This window comes from Mytilus edulis, chromosome 3 (genome assembly GCF_963676685.1).
Source record: "Mytilus edulis chromosome 3, xbMytEdul2.2, whole genome shotgun sequence".
NCBI classification, from domain to species: Eukaryota; Metazoa; Mollusca; class Bivalvia; order Mytilida; family Mytilidae; genus Mytilus; species Mytilus edulis.
In genome coordinates this window covers 101,962,197-101,977,655 of record NC_092346.1, presented here as the reverse complement: position 1 = coordinate 101,977,655, position 15,459 = coordinate 101,962,197, and the positions used below count along the sequence as shown (strand labels likewise).

The window sequence follows — 15,459 nt, the reverse complement described above, 5'->3', positions numbered from 1 at the left end:
TATTTTAACGAGATCGGGACCAATTCGTACGAACTTACAATTTTCGCATTCGGGTGTCCATCGAATATAAAAATCGGGACAGTGTGACGCGGGCATTAACCATGCTGACTGCCATTGGCGATTGCCAAATAAAATTGATCACAAGATGTAACAAAATGGATCTTAATATAAATTTAATACTAAACAGAAAACAAGTAACTTGTGGCCACGATGTTATGCCATAAACATAAGGTGTTAATATATTTTTGTACACCAGATCCGGATTTCGACAATAAATGTCTCTTCAGTGATGTTAGGGATCGAAACGGTATTTGGAAGGCATATATATATATATATAAATGTCTGAGAATATAACTTAAACACGCTAATTAATACATTAAAAGTTCTATTTGATTTTAAATAGAAATACGCAATATTTTGCTAAACAAATTAGCTTCATCAGGCGTGTGCATCTTTCAAGGCGAAATCGGATGCATGACAAGAAAATATTTTTGTAGCTTAATCTATACAAGAGATAAACACTGCTCCAGGAGTATATCTTACAGTCAGGCCATTAGACTAAAGCGAGTTTGCTCCTCGGAATCCAAACTAAACTATCGTTTGGGACAACTAAAAGCACAGCTGAAATCAAGAGGATATAAAACCAAAAACATCACAGACGCTTTTGATAAAGCCCAAGAAAAAAAAGATCGAGCTAGCCTCATGGAAAAAAAGATAAGACGACCCGTGCAGATAGAATTCCGTTTGTTGTAACCCCCCATCCAGATTTGACAAATATTTCATCTACTATCCGAAAGCACTGGCGTCTTATCGAAAATAACTCTTCCTTAGAAGAATTTTTTCCATCACCTCCTGTTATTGCCTATCGCAGACCCAAAAATCTCAAAGACATACTTGTGACATCAAAAGTAAAGAAACAAGAAACTTCTAAATTTTGGTGTTTCTTCTAGACTAATTATATATATATATATATTTATTTTCACAAACTGATCCACGCTTAAATAGATTGAATGTTGATTGTTGCTATTTTTACTAAAGACAATTGAGCTGATCTGTAACAATAACATCTCCATGCCTTATATATCATGTACTGTAGTACGACGCTAGATTAAAACTGACGATGAAAGGTAACACACGGTCACCTAAAGCTTTATTATTGTGAAGCCCAGGTGGTCGTGTGGTCTAGCGGGACGGCTACAAGCAGGCGATTCGGTGTCACGATATCTCAGTAGCATGGGTTCGGATCCCGGCGAGGGAAGAACAAAAAAATTTGCGAAAGTAAATTTACAGATCTAACATTGTTGGGTTGATGTTTAGACGAGTTGTATATATATATATATATATATATATATATATATATAATGACTGAATTAAAAGATAACGATCAATCTTACAGGGCGACAGATCATGTAATATGATTCTGTACACTACAAAATATAATATATAACAAGTCAAAAAGGGTACAACATCACCATTAAATAACTATAAAATGAACAAATATTAGATATTTCGGATAACAGATATCCTTCTTCAATAATAGCACGATGTCAAATGAATCATCTAAATATATTCAAACTGAGAAAATTTTTCTAAATCTTGAAATTTATACAATTTAAGCGAACACCACAGACTCTGATACAAGTTTAAAATTTCTAAACACGGCGCAAAGATTACAAAGATATGAAAAATGAAAAAAGTTATTTTCGATGTGAACTGGCACAACTCTAAATTTCCAAAGGTTGTGACAGTTTAGATGTAATAACTGCATTGAGGGCAGTCCTCAAACAAAAATGTCCTAACCGATCCAAGATGGTAAAATATTTCAAATTTGACAACGGTAGGGCAATTGCAACAGAAGCTACATATTTAAGCCTCCCAAACGAACAGCAGTCTAATAATGATTAGAAAAATAAGTTTTTTCTGATGTGGTAAAATAATTGAACGTGGCTATGTACTTATACATCCATCCCGAATAAATGGAGCCTTGTAATTTAAACTGGTTTAAAAAAAAAAATCGAACTGTAAAGCCAGTACTAAAGCCGGAGTTACTGGAAACAAGTGATGACAGGAAAATGAGGGACTCATTCTATGTTTATTCATTGATGCCCTCTGGGGAAACTGTCCGTAACTTTCTTATCCAAAATCTTTCCCGAGCGACTCTGTCGACCTTCGACCAACCCTCGTTGTGGTCTGTGATTGTGATGGTAAGGTTTTTAAGATCAGCTTGTGTGTGCCAAGGTGATCTCAAATGACGACTTACGGGTAGGTCGGGCTTGCAAGTGTAGTCACTTCGATGACCATTCATGCGTTTGTTGAATGGCTGCTCTATCTCGCCACATCGACACTGAAGGAGGTATACAACATTCTGGGTTTTGCAAGTTACATTGCAAAATATAGTGTACACAGACCCAGTCGAGTGGCAAGTAAATGTTTGAGTACTAGTATTTAGTATTTGTTGACAAGTCAGACAACGTCTGTTACCACATGACTTGCACCACCCTGCAATTGAACAGCTTTTATTTGAGGAGACGTCAGCTCTAACAAATAAGTCTTTCAGACTTGCTGGTCTCCGAAAAGCTAAGACAGCTGGATTTGGAAAGATCTTGGATAATTTAGGGTGTTTGGCAATAGTTTGCCAATTGACACGGATCAAACGTGAAAGGTTAGTAAAGGCTGGATGGTATGTTAGAACAAACGGGACTATTTTGCTGCGCCTCTTCCGTTTGTACTGTAACAGGTCATTGCGGCTGTTATTGTTAGCACGCACAAACCCCTTATCTATGTCCAATTTCTTATAACCTCGTTTTGTCAAAAATCCGCGAAGTTCCTGTAACCGTTTCGTGACAGCCTGCTCAGAGGAGCAAATCCGCTTGACTCTGAGAGTTGACTGTACGGGATACTTTTTGTACAGTGTTTGGGGTGACAGCTTTGGGAAGAAAGGTACTGATGTTTATCTGTGGGTTTACAGTAGAGGTCTGTTGATATGACACCGTTCTTTATAGATGTGGTTGTGTCTAAGAAAGATATCTTAGAGTCGGAAATTTCATACGTAAATTTAATTGAATGGTGGGCGTTGTTTGCATATCTGATGAAATCATCCAGTTTTTGTTGGGATTCAATCCATTTCATGTCAACATCATCAATGAAACGGAACCAAAACAAAGATTTGGATAAAGATGCTAATATAATTTGTTTTTCAAATTTGCCCATGAAAATATTGGCGTAAGACGGTGCCATTTTCGTCCCCATCGCTGTCCCGTTTATTTGAAGATAATGATCACCATTAAAGGTGAAATTATTGCATTTCAGGACCAGAGTAAGCAGCTGGACTAAACATTCAGTAGATGGTTCTAAAATGTTGCGTGAGTCCAATATTTCCCTACAAGATTGTATGCCGTCATCATGAGGTATGTTGGTATACAATGAGGTGACATCTAAAGTGACAAGGAGGGTTTCCGGAGGAAGAGGGTTCATGGATTCCATTTTACGAAGATAATCTGTAGTGTCTTGAATGTGGGAAGGAAGATTTTCTACATGAGATCTTAAATGAAAATTGACGAATTCCGAGATTTTCTCAGTCGGATGGCCGTTTGCGGATACAATGGGTCTACCAGGGTTGTTAACCTTGTGTATTTTGGGAAGAAGATACAATCGACCAGGCTTGGCATTCTCTGGTTTTAAATAACCAATTGTATCCTCATCTATGTGACCGTCATTGTACATGGTTTGTAACGCAGTGATAATTTTGGAGCTAAACTCGGAAGTAGGGTCATAGTCTAACTTCTTATAAAATCTCTCATCAGAGAGCTGACGCACTGCTTCCGCGATGTAGTTAGCTTTGTCCATTATCACAACAGCACTGCCCTTGTCTGCTGGTTTTATCACAATATCATCTCGGTTTCTCAGCGATTGTATGGCTTTTTTCTCGTCAGGAACGGTGTTAAAAAATGACGAGTACTTGTTACTAGCTAGATGAACAACATCCGATTTGATTTTGTCGATAACATCTTCCAGTGTAGCAGATTTACTAGGTTTTAGAATCCATGAACTCTTCTTTTTAAAATGCGGAATTATGATTTCTTCCTCAGAGTCAGACGTGCCTGAGTCTTTCTCATTATCCTTGTTACCAAAATAGTCTTTGATTCGGAGAGTCCTGGCAAAGTTATCAAGGTCATCTCCCAGTTTCATATTATCTATGTTATTGGGAGTAGGACAAATATCCAAACCCTTAGACAAGACTTTAGTTTCGTCCTCAGATAAAGAGACTGAGGATAAATTGACAACCGTGTTGTTGGGATTGGTCGGAACTCTATTTTTTCTTTGAAATCTACGATTTCGAGGCTTTTTAAAAGATGTTTTAGAGGGTCTGATTAAAAAGTGGTTAATTTGCACACCATCACGTTGAAATTTGTTAATCTGTTTGACGTGGAGCTTATGTGATTCAATATGGTTGATATCACCAAGACGAACTTGAATTTCTACAAGTTCAGGATCAGACAATTGTTCACGAGATCGGCAGTGCAAATTATCACGTACTTTATATAAATAATTTACTTGATGAATTGCTTCTTGGCGTAAAAGATCCATCAGACTAAAAGAACTGTGGTATAGAATGTTATTTCATCTGTGGAAAAATCTGTTTCAATTTTCTCCTGTTGTAAGTGGGGAGGCTTTTAAAACTAATCCTTTCGGAATATATATATGCCGACTTTAAATACAATTTATTTACTGACTAGTTTTCTTTCTCAATTTTAGTATTAACAATTCATCCAACCGTTGAACCGTTCACCCCAGACATATGTATGATCACGTGATTCTTACCTTTACAATTTTCCTCATCTGATCCGTCTTTACAACCAATTCAACTTTTGCAACGTTCACCCCAGAAACATGTATGATCACGTGATTCTTACCTTCACAGTTGTCTTCATCTGATCTGTCCTTACAATCAATCCAACTGTTGCAGCGTTCACCCCAGACACCAGACACATGTATGATCACGTGATTCTTAACTTCACAGTTGTCTTCATCAGGTCCGTCTTAAAAATTAATTCAACTATTGTAGCGTTCACCCCAAGACACATGTATGATCACGTGATTCTTACCTTCACAATTGTCTTCATCTGATCCGTCCTTACAACCAATTCAGCTGTTGCAGCTTTCACCCCAGAAACATGTATGATCACGTGATTCTAACCTTCACAGTTGTCTTCATCTGATCCGTCTTTACAATCAATCCAGCTGTTGCAGTGTTCACCCCAGACACATGTATGATCACGTGATTCTTACCTTCACAATTTTCTTCATCTGATCCATCTTTACAATCAATCCAACTGTTGCAGCGTTCACCCCAGACACATGTATGGTCATTGCATTTTATTTTTTGCAAAGGACATTCATATTCTTAAAAAGATAAAAGATAGAGAACTGTAACCGTTCATTCTATATTTCATAAATTCAATAATGACAGTTCTTTTAAAATTAAAGTACCTATGGCATCAACATATAACTCTATATATTTTTTCAGTTCATTATAATAACTAAATGAGTTTGAAACTAGTTAAAAAGTATAATCAAAACAGATGCAAAAATAATCCCGATTAAGTACATATCATCGTTATGAGATTAACTGTGCATTCCATTTTTAGGGCCAACTATTTATCTTAGTAACACCTAATAGTCTATAAACTGCACTTTAAACAACAATGTGCAACCTATATATGCCTTACCATCAAAACGAAGGGCCGGCTGGTGACAAGAAAATGTTAAAACTTTTCATGTCCTAGTTAACATTGCCAAGTTCTAATCTGGTAGAGATTTGTCTTATTTGGCAATAATATCCCATCTTATAAACTTTTAATTGGTATTTCCTAATCCAATCATCACTTCACAACCTTTGGGAATTTAGAAATAGAATGTTTCCATCGGTCTTGTGTAGACTGTCCAAATCGGTCTATCTTAGACTGTTCCCATCGGTCTAGCTTAGACTGTTATCATCTGACTAGCGTAGATTGTTACCATCGGTCTAACGTGGACTGTCTCCATTGGGTCTAACGTAGACTGTCTCCATCGTTCTAACGTAGAATGTCATTATTGGTCTAGCGTAGACTGTTCCCATCGGTGTAGCGTAGATTGTTCCCGTTGGTCTAACGTAGACTTTCTCCATCGGTCTAGCGTAGATTGTTCCCATCGGTCTTACGTAGACTGTCTTCATCGGTCTTACGTAGACTGTCTACATCGGTCTAACGTAGACTGTCACCATCGGGCTAACGTAGACTGTCACCATCGGTCTAACGTAGACTGTCATCATCGATTTGTCACAATATGTCTAATGTAGACTGTCAACATCGGTCTAACGTAGATTGTCACAATTAGTCTAATGTATACTGTCACCATTGGTCTAATGTAAATTGTCTCAACTGGTCTAACGTAACCTGTTCCCTTCGGTTTAACGTAGACTGTCCCTATCGATCTAATTTATACGCAAGTGTTCCTAAAAAGGAGTCTTACCTTGACAATTGTGTTCATCTGATCCATCATTGCAGTCTGTCAATCCATTACATTGTTCGCCAAAAACACAAGAATGGTCCTCACATTTAATTTTTCCCCATGGACACTTGTATTCTTAAAGCAATATAGAGAGTTAAAAACGCACATCAATGTATACAATTATTCACACGGATTCTGCTTACCCTTTCGGAGCACCTGACTGTTTGGCAGGTTCGTATTGCTTGATCTTTTTATTTCTATGTTGTGTTATGTATACAGCTTTTTGTCGCTATCCGTTTTTGTCATGTCAGTTTGATTTTGTCTTCGACTTACGAGTTTAAATGTACCTTTGGTATCTTTTGTATATCACGTAATCATGCCATCTACATGTTAAGGAGTTTTATCAGTTTATCTCTACACTCATCTTGAACATTTGTTTTCTGAAATAAAACTAAAAAAAAATATAATATTCCATGAACCCCTTTAGCAATGAATCAACTGTTTTATAAACAAAAGGACAAAGCTGTTAGTACATGCATCTCAATGCATAGCTTTCATCAACAATCGTAATAGTTTAAACATAGATTTATGGATTGAGAAACAAGTTATTTCAACTTATATTAATCCCTTTCCACTTTGCAGGTGCGAGTGCTGCCCTGTAGCGGCATTCGCCTGATCTTTTTCGAAATCTACAAGGGTGTCTTTAACGTGCACGAGAGATGTTTCTCTCTAAATACGGGTCATTCATTTAACGTCCCCTTCCGACGGACTATCATCGTTTCTCAAGACCATGCTTGCGAATGGTGTGATAGGAGAGCCGAAATATAAGTCCTTGAAATTTTCTCCCCGGAACGGGGATTTAACCAGGAACATTTGTGTTAGTAGTCCGATGCACGAATCACTACAAAACAGGTCTCTAAAACCATATTGTAAACTATTAAACAATGTACAATACAAATGCACGAAAAGAAGAATGAAACGACAACAAATGAAGACAACTGCGTCACCAGTTTTTGGCTTGGTATATAAAGACTAGCTAATTATGAAGTTCTTAACCTGTTTGTGAGAGCTCGACAGCCTCTTAGCCTAGAACAATGATGGTACACCACAATACAAGAACCTGCTGTAAACATTTGTTGAATTAATTTGTTGACAAATCTTATCTGCACAAAGCACAAACAGACAAATATACAAATTAAAAGACAATAGAGTACCGATCTAAGAGTATTAGTAGTAACTGAAAACCAGATTTAAAGTTGATGTCAACTAACAAACAATAGTTTAGCCAAAACATAAAAATCAATCAGTACAATTCCTATAGGGATTTATTGTTAATACGACTTAACAGTGTAACATAAGTATGACCGTGTGTAGATGATTAAAATTTCACTGTTGAGAGTGGGATAATATGGATATACGTGAGTTGCAGTGATGGAATATATTTATCTAGTGATTTTCAGAACGTTGTGTCCTTTATATTTGACGTCATCAGGCATTGTTTAATTTCTAAATGATGTCCAAAAGAAAAATTCAGAAGAAACCAAGCAAATTTGACGTCATAATAAAAGTTTGACCAATCATTTGTTGAGAATAGATATTTCGTTTGTGAGGAGAAACATTTTCTCATACGGATCAAGAAATGTTACAATAGAACAAAAATGTATAGAGAAAGTAAATTAACCATCTGTAATGTATAATACTTAGATAAACTCATCTGTATTTTGTCATCCGATTCCTACCTCAATTTTGTGATTGTGTCTATGTACAAGATAATCGAGAGATGGTGGGTGTGCTTGATATAGATTGTTAAGGAACCTCGCCATATAGTTCACGTTTTCTTTAGGAGCAGGCGTTATTTATTCTGTTGTCTCATTTCTTTGAAGTGTCGTTTGTCGGTGGTTAGTGCAGTCATTTAAAACTATATTTTGTTATACTTTTAATGTATTATTTATTCATTATAAATATGATAAAGACATGTAGTTTGTTTTGTGTGTATTGGACATATTCTTTTAAGCTAAGACTTGCAGATGGAGATAAAGACAGACCTTTAAAGATTCTTTATCTAACATTAAACAATTACCCTAAAGGACATTTAACATTTGTACATTAGCCAAAGGATTTTTATGCTACACTATCAATTGAAATGTTGATATCATAAACTTCTTAAGGCCATCAAATTTTGTATATCAAACACAATCAAGAAAGTAACTACTAAAATAAAAGCAACTATGAAAATATGAAAAGCCTTCTAAGTAAAATTATTGTTAACTTCAATTCAGTTAGTACAATTACTAACATTAAAAATGAACTGTTCAATACATAGGAGTTGAAATAGTTTAAATTCACATTTAAAGTGTTGTACCTTCACAATTTTCTTCGTCCTCTCCATCCGAACAGTCTTCTGTTCCATCACATTTATCTCCTAGTGCGCATGTGTCGTCTTTACATTTAAAGGTTCCGTCCAAACATTTATAATCTGTAAAATGTTTTTCAGTTAGGTTTGGTGCAATAAGTTAGGTTTGATGCAATAAGTTAGGTTTGATGCAATAAGTTAGGTTTGATGCAATAAGTTAGGTTTGATACAATGAGTTAGGTTTGATGCAATAAGTTAGGTTTGATGCAATAATAAAACTGATTGTATTGTCCTACATTCATTTATGTTGTTTTTCTCGGATTTAAATCTGAACCAACTTATTTAAATATAGAATCCTATTTTTTATCAATCAGTAATTATGAATTTGACTTCAAATTAAGGATTTAAAGAATCCTTATTTACAATTTTTTAGTCATGTATACATATTTCATATTTTCGAATTCTTTATCAAAGATTGAAGACTTCCATCATAACAAATTCTGAAAAAAAGGTTTTTCTAATTCTTACACGATTTATCCTTTTCCCGACCTGTTAATTATTTTTATTTAATCAACATGTGGTTTGCTTGATCTCCGTTCGTTAATATTCGATTATGATGTCAAACTTTTCTTTCTTTTGAATTTACTATTGTAGCTTCATAAAAAAAGGCGATCATGCTTGATGACACTACATAGAATGAACATATCTTATCGCATGTCTTTCGAATAGAAAGATAAATCTGTCTGTATATCGTCTATACATCATTACTATAGAGAAACAGATTTTTCAAACAAATCTATCAGTACACACTCGGCATTAAACATTTAAAACTTTAACTGTCTCAAATGGATAGATATCGTATCAGACTCGATGCAGTGGTAGAATCTATATTTGGGCAACGTGTGGTTCGTTTGATCTCAGTTCTTAATTGGTCAGAATTCGATTATGACTTCGAATATTCCTTTGGTGACAGTGTTACGATATCGGTACACACTCGACATTTAACATATAAAACTTTAAATGTCTCAAGTGGATAGATATCATATCAGTAGAATTTATATTTGATCAACGTGTGGTTCGTTTGATCTCAGTTCTTCATTGGTCAAAATTCGATTATGACGTCGAATTTCCTTTGGTGACAGTATTAGAATGTAAGTGCCAAAGAATTGTTACCTTTGCAATTTGCCTCGTCTTCATTATCTGGGCAATCACTCTCGCCATTACATCTGGTGTAAAAAGGTGTACACGTCATACTTTTACCACAATGAAACGTATTAGTTGAAGCACAGTCAGAAGCTAAAATGTGAATAAGATCGGTTGAACAATCAGAATTCTTGAAATGCCTAAAAAGTAAAAATATACCAACAGGAGAATACAATACCGAAATTATTAGAAAGGTAGTCGTTTTAGCCAAATTATAAAAACGAATGAATATATAGACAAACTACAATCTTGCCATGATCAACATGATGTATACCACTGTAGAAGTACCCTTCCAGAGCATCTGACTGCTATTGTTTTATTGTAAGGGTTAAACCACAAACATTCACAATAAAAGCAATATGAGATGAACAAAAGAATAATATTCCTGTACCTTACCTGAACACTTTGTTTCGTCAGCACCGTCGGAACAATCTGGGCCCAACGAATGAGCATCACACCACCATGTTTCTGGTATACACTTGCCATCAGCCAAACAGGATCTTTCGTATTCATTACAGTCATTGGCATCTAGAACGGTATAATCGCGTAGTAGTAAATCTATTCTTCCTGGCATTTTCTTACTTATTTACATTTGACAATGGGATAAACAGAATAGTTTGTGATCAAACAAGTCTGAAAATTTTACTCTCATTCGCCAATAAATGTGTTGTTTGGTCTCTAGTAGCTATAGAGAGTAGGTAATAATTATGGTGAGTCTATAATCGAGAAGTTTTGGACAGTTAGCAGTCATAATGGTTAGTCCATAATCGAGGAGTTTTGGACAGTTAGTAGTCATTATGGTGAGTCTATAATCGAGGAGTTTTGGACAGTTAGTAGTCATTATTGTTAGTCTATAATCGAGGAGTTTTGGACAGTTAGTAGTCATAATGGTTAGTCTATAATCGAGGAGTTTTGGACAGTTAGTAGTCATTATGGTGAGTCTATAATCGAGGAGTTTTGGCCAGTTAGTAGTCATTATGGTGAGTCTATAATCGAGGAGTTTTGGACAGTTAGTAATCATTATGGTGAGTCTATAATCGAGGAGTTTTGGACAGTTAGCAGTCATAATGGTTAGTCTATAATCGAGGAGTTTTGGACAGTTAGTAGTCATTATGGTGAGTCTATAATCGAAGAGTTTTGGACAGTTAGTAGTCATTATGGTGAGTTTATAATCGAGGAGTTTTGGACAGTTAGTAATCATTATGGTGAGTCTATAATCGAGGAGTTTTGGACAGTTAGCAGTCATAATGGGTAGTCTATATTCGAGGAGTTTTGGACAGTTAGTAGTCATTATGGTGAGTATATAATCGAGGAGTTTTGAACAGTTAGTAGTCATTCTGGTGAGTCTATAATCGAGGAGTTTTGGACAGTTAGCAGTCATTATGGTTAGTCTATAATCGAGGAGTTTTGGACAGTTAGTAATCATAATGGTTAGTCTATAATCGAGGAGTTTTGGACAGTTAGTAGTCATTATGGTGAGTCTATAATCGAAGAGTTTTGGACAGTTAGTAGTCATTATGGTGAGTCTATAATCGAGGAGTTTTGGACAGTTAGTAGTCATTATGGTAAGTCTATAATCGAGGAGTTTTGGACAGTTAGTAGTCATTATGGTGAGTCTATAATCGAGGAGTGTTGGACAGTTAGTAATCATTATGGTTAGTCTATAATCGAGGAGTTTTGGACAGTTAGTAGTCATTATGGTTAGTCTATAATCGAGGAGTTTTGGACAGTTAGTAGTTATTATGGTGAGTCTATAATCGAGGAGTTTTGAACAGTTAGCAGTCATTATGGTGAGTCTATAATCGAGGAGTTTTGGACAATTAGTAGTCATTATGGTTAGTCTATAATCGAAGAGTTTTAGACAGTTAGTAATCATTATGGTTAGTCTATAATCGAAGAGTTTTGAACAGTTAGTATTCATTATGGTTAGTCTATAATCGAGGAGTTTTAGACAGTTAGTAGTCATTATGGTTAGTCTATAATCGATCCTATATACTTATTTTAGCATTCAAGTGATACACTTTTGTTATATTGATGTATTAGTTTAAATATAATCACAATTGAAAAGGGAATTATTTTTATGCAGCTAGTATTACATTTTCAATTATGGAAATAAAATTGAGGAGCATTTAACAAGATAATTTGGAAAGGTTCAATAGTATTTCAAAACCTTATAACCGCAGTAATTCTTTATTATAAACTCCACTGAATACAATATGAATAAATAGTACCTGCTATAATGTAAGAAATTCTAAAAACAAGACACACAAACAGCAGAAACGACACATTCTTCAAACACATATCGCACAGTTTAAGAAGCTAGTCCTGGAAATAAAAGGGTTTGTTTTAACTGAAAGTCAGACAGATTTAAATAATTAACAACATTCATCTTATTTAGAGTTGATTTTCTCTACAGCTTTAGAACGAGGTTCAATTCACCATTTTCTACATAAGAAAACACCTCTACCAAGTCAGGAATATGACAGTTGTTTGATGTTTGATGTGTTTGAGCTGTTTATTTTGCCATTTTATTAGAGATTTTCCGTTTTGAGTTTTCCTCGGATAGCAGTATTTTTATGATTTTATTTTCTCCTAGAATCATGAACAACTAAGTGTAAATTAAAAAACGCTTGAGAGTGCTCGTCTCTTTACTATTTCTTGGCTAATTTTGAAACGATTTTTTTAACGGAATAGTAGTTATGAATTTTTTCCTTTTCCTTATTTATTTCATCACTTATTATAGATTTGGAATGTAGTTCTTTGAATAACAATTACTTATATCCATTCTTTCACAAATTTATAATAGAAAACAAACGTTCAAACAAAGGGATTCAAAATTCCATCAATTTTATTGAAAGCGGATTCGCCTCAGTCGGATACACAATTATGACAAACAGATAGGCATGCATCTGTAAGTTGCGTAAATTAAACTTGCGTATTCAACGTGCAATGTGATAGCTAAGGTAAAAGTAATCAACTAAAAAAGATGCATGTATCAGCTTAAGAAACAGTGTAACACCTTACCTTGTTTTGTAGCCGCTGAATCAGTAACATATTACATACCTTTATATATGTTTGTTAGTGATCGGTTGACTAGTTCCCATTTAACTATAAAGATGACAAATATTCTAATGCATAAAAACTCAAAACATTTGATATAAGGTTAAACCCTTAGCATGTGTAAAACATTTCTACTGTGACATACTTAGTGATGTTACCACAGTAAAAGGGCTCACTCAGGTTTTACACATTTCTACTGTGACATACTTAGTGATGTTACCACAGTAAAAGGGCTCACTCAGGTTTTGAGTTCATCCAGTTTCAAATGTTATTGTTTCTGTTTGTATGTTTCTAGTGTATTTCCGAGTTTTTAATACCTGTTAACTACTATAAACTCTGATTCTATTAGGAAGCTTATTGAAACGTATGATATTGGCGTAGACTCTTCTCATATCATGTATTATATATTTAGTTACATACTTGTCCTGTTATACTTAATATAATGCCATCTGTTGTGTGCGATTTGTAATTCCACTATTTGAGATGAAAAGAGGCCAGAGTTTATACTCATTATAACATATAAACAGCAAACAGTAAATGAATAAATAAAAACATCAGGATATACCGAAAGGTCAGCAAGGATCCGAGTTAACTCCCTTGTATTAAATGGGCCAAATTTTCTTTTGAATCTCTAGTCATGTGTGTTTAGTATTTAATGGGCCAGACTTGCTTTTAAAACTCTAGTCAGGTATGTTTAGTATTAATGGGCAAAACTTCCATTTGAACCTCTTGCTATGTATGTTTATATTTATTCGGTCAACAGAGGGTGTTCAGAGGAAGTCTTTTCTTGTGTCAATGTCAATACACAAATAAAAAAAATGTGATATTATCCAAAACTACGATGACCAAGGTCACAAAGCATTCTTCAACAATGGGCGAAAACCAATAACGTACGTATATCTTCGAGTTAACTAAAGTTAAAAGCATCGGCTTGATTGAAGTCGAAAACAATAATGACAAAAACAAAAAATAACTGCCAGTACTTTGACAAAAGTTATCAATCTAATGTTTTCCAGTGCATCATATGTATTTTTTTTGGAATAAACACAAGATTAAATATTTGTTTATTACTAGTAATCATTTCCAGTATTTTGTAATGTGTATAGGTCCGGAATTTGCATATGAAAGCTTAATTTTTCAATTCAAGTTTAACTGCATCTCCTGCTTGCAGTATAATAAGATTGCCACTATAGTATTTAATATATTTAATCTTCACCGAGATAACATGATTTACAATATTTGAAAAAAAATAGATTATTGCAGATAGTATAGTATTAATCGTCACAGATGTTTGTAACATTAATAGAAATTTTGCATTTGTGCATTTAATTGAAAAAACAATAGACGACAAGCGTTCTCTGAGCGACCGGGTTCTTTGTACTTTACAAGAAGAAAAATACGCGTATACCAAAGGTCAGAAGTTAGGAAATCTAAGAATAAAAACAAAAAGAGCCTGATTTCAGACAGAATAGTAGACGTGACAGTTTTAGAATTTGGTATTTGTTATATTATAGTTCGTTTCTGTTGTGTCGTAGTTCCCCTCTTATATTTGATGTGCTTCCCTCAGTTTTAGTTTGTTACCCGGATTTGTTTTTTCTGAATCGACATTTACGAATTTCGAACAGCGGTATACTACTTTTGCATTTATTTTGCAAGAGTTTCTTTGATTCGTTGATTCGTCATTGTCACATCTAATGTTATGTCTACACAGTACATATCATTTTATTTTATATCATTTTTTAAGAGAGGAATACGGATAGTTTTTCTTTTCTCCCGTTCCATTGTATTTGGTTAAGCATTGGTTTGGGATTTTACTTCATTTTATCAAATCCCTATCTAATAATTACCAGTTGATCATTCATTACAGATCTTGAGTTGACCATTTTCCTCATGCGATCCAGACGAATTATAAATAAACTCCTCATAGATACCAGGATTGAAAATTTATAATTCATTAACATTTTCCCTTTGGCCTATATAAAAGTAGTATGGCGTGCAGTACTTTTGATTGAATTAAGTACAAAAATAATGAAATAAAAATTAAATATGTTTCAAATCGCCATATTCCAATTACACGTACTAAGTATTTCAGTTTGTTGGCAGTAAATTTGTACTTTTTAATTTGGCGTAGGGAAACAAATTCCTTGAATACCACTAAATATAAAATAAATTATGAATAAAACGAACATTAAGCAATAAAATATTAAAAGTTAAGATAATTCGTGATTGACATATATTACAAAAATCAACAATTTAAACAATGATCACGTTAAACGGCTTATAATTATGACCTGTGACCAAGCATAAAATATAGTTTATTATAGTAATCTGATTTATCATTCTTTTGTGAGAGA

The 15,459-nt window shown here is 34.5% G+C and overlaps 1 protein-coding gene across 3 annotated transcripts in view; it reads right to left on the bottom strand.

The window, feature by feature from the left end:
• Positions 1 to 12,372, bottom strand: part of LOC139518016 (uncharacterized) — a 29,718-nt gene extending 17,346 nt beyond the window's left edge. Inside the window, exons 1-6 of one of the 3 annotated variants that reach the window (XM_071309642.1) lie at positions 12,277 to 12,372; positions 10,442 to 10,573; positions 10,016 to 10,138; positions 8,852 to 8,965; positions 6,511 to 6,624; positions 5,290 to 5,403 (exon numbers count right to left, since the gene is read on the bottom strand). In XM_071309642.1, coding sequence (XP_071165743.1) covers positions 5,290 to 5,403; positions 6,511 to 6,624; positions 8,852 to 8,965; positions 10,016 to 10,138; positions 10,442 to 10,573; positions 12,277 to 12,346 — 667 coding nt within the window. In that variant the 5' untranslated portion in view covers positions 12,347 to 12,372. The remainder of the gene's footprint in view (positions 1 to 5,289; positions 5,404 to 6,510; positions 6,625 to 8,851; positions 8,966 to 10,015; positions 10,139 to 10,441; positions 10,574 to 12,276) is intronic. The other 2 variants (XM_071309643.1, XM_071309644.1) reach the window with 2 other exon arrangements.
• Between the last annotated feature and the right edge of the window lie 3,087 nt (positions 12,373 to 15,459).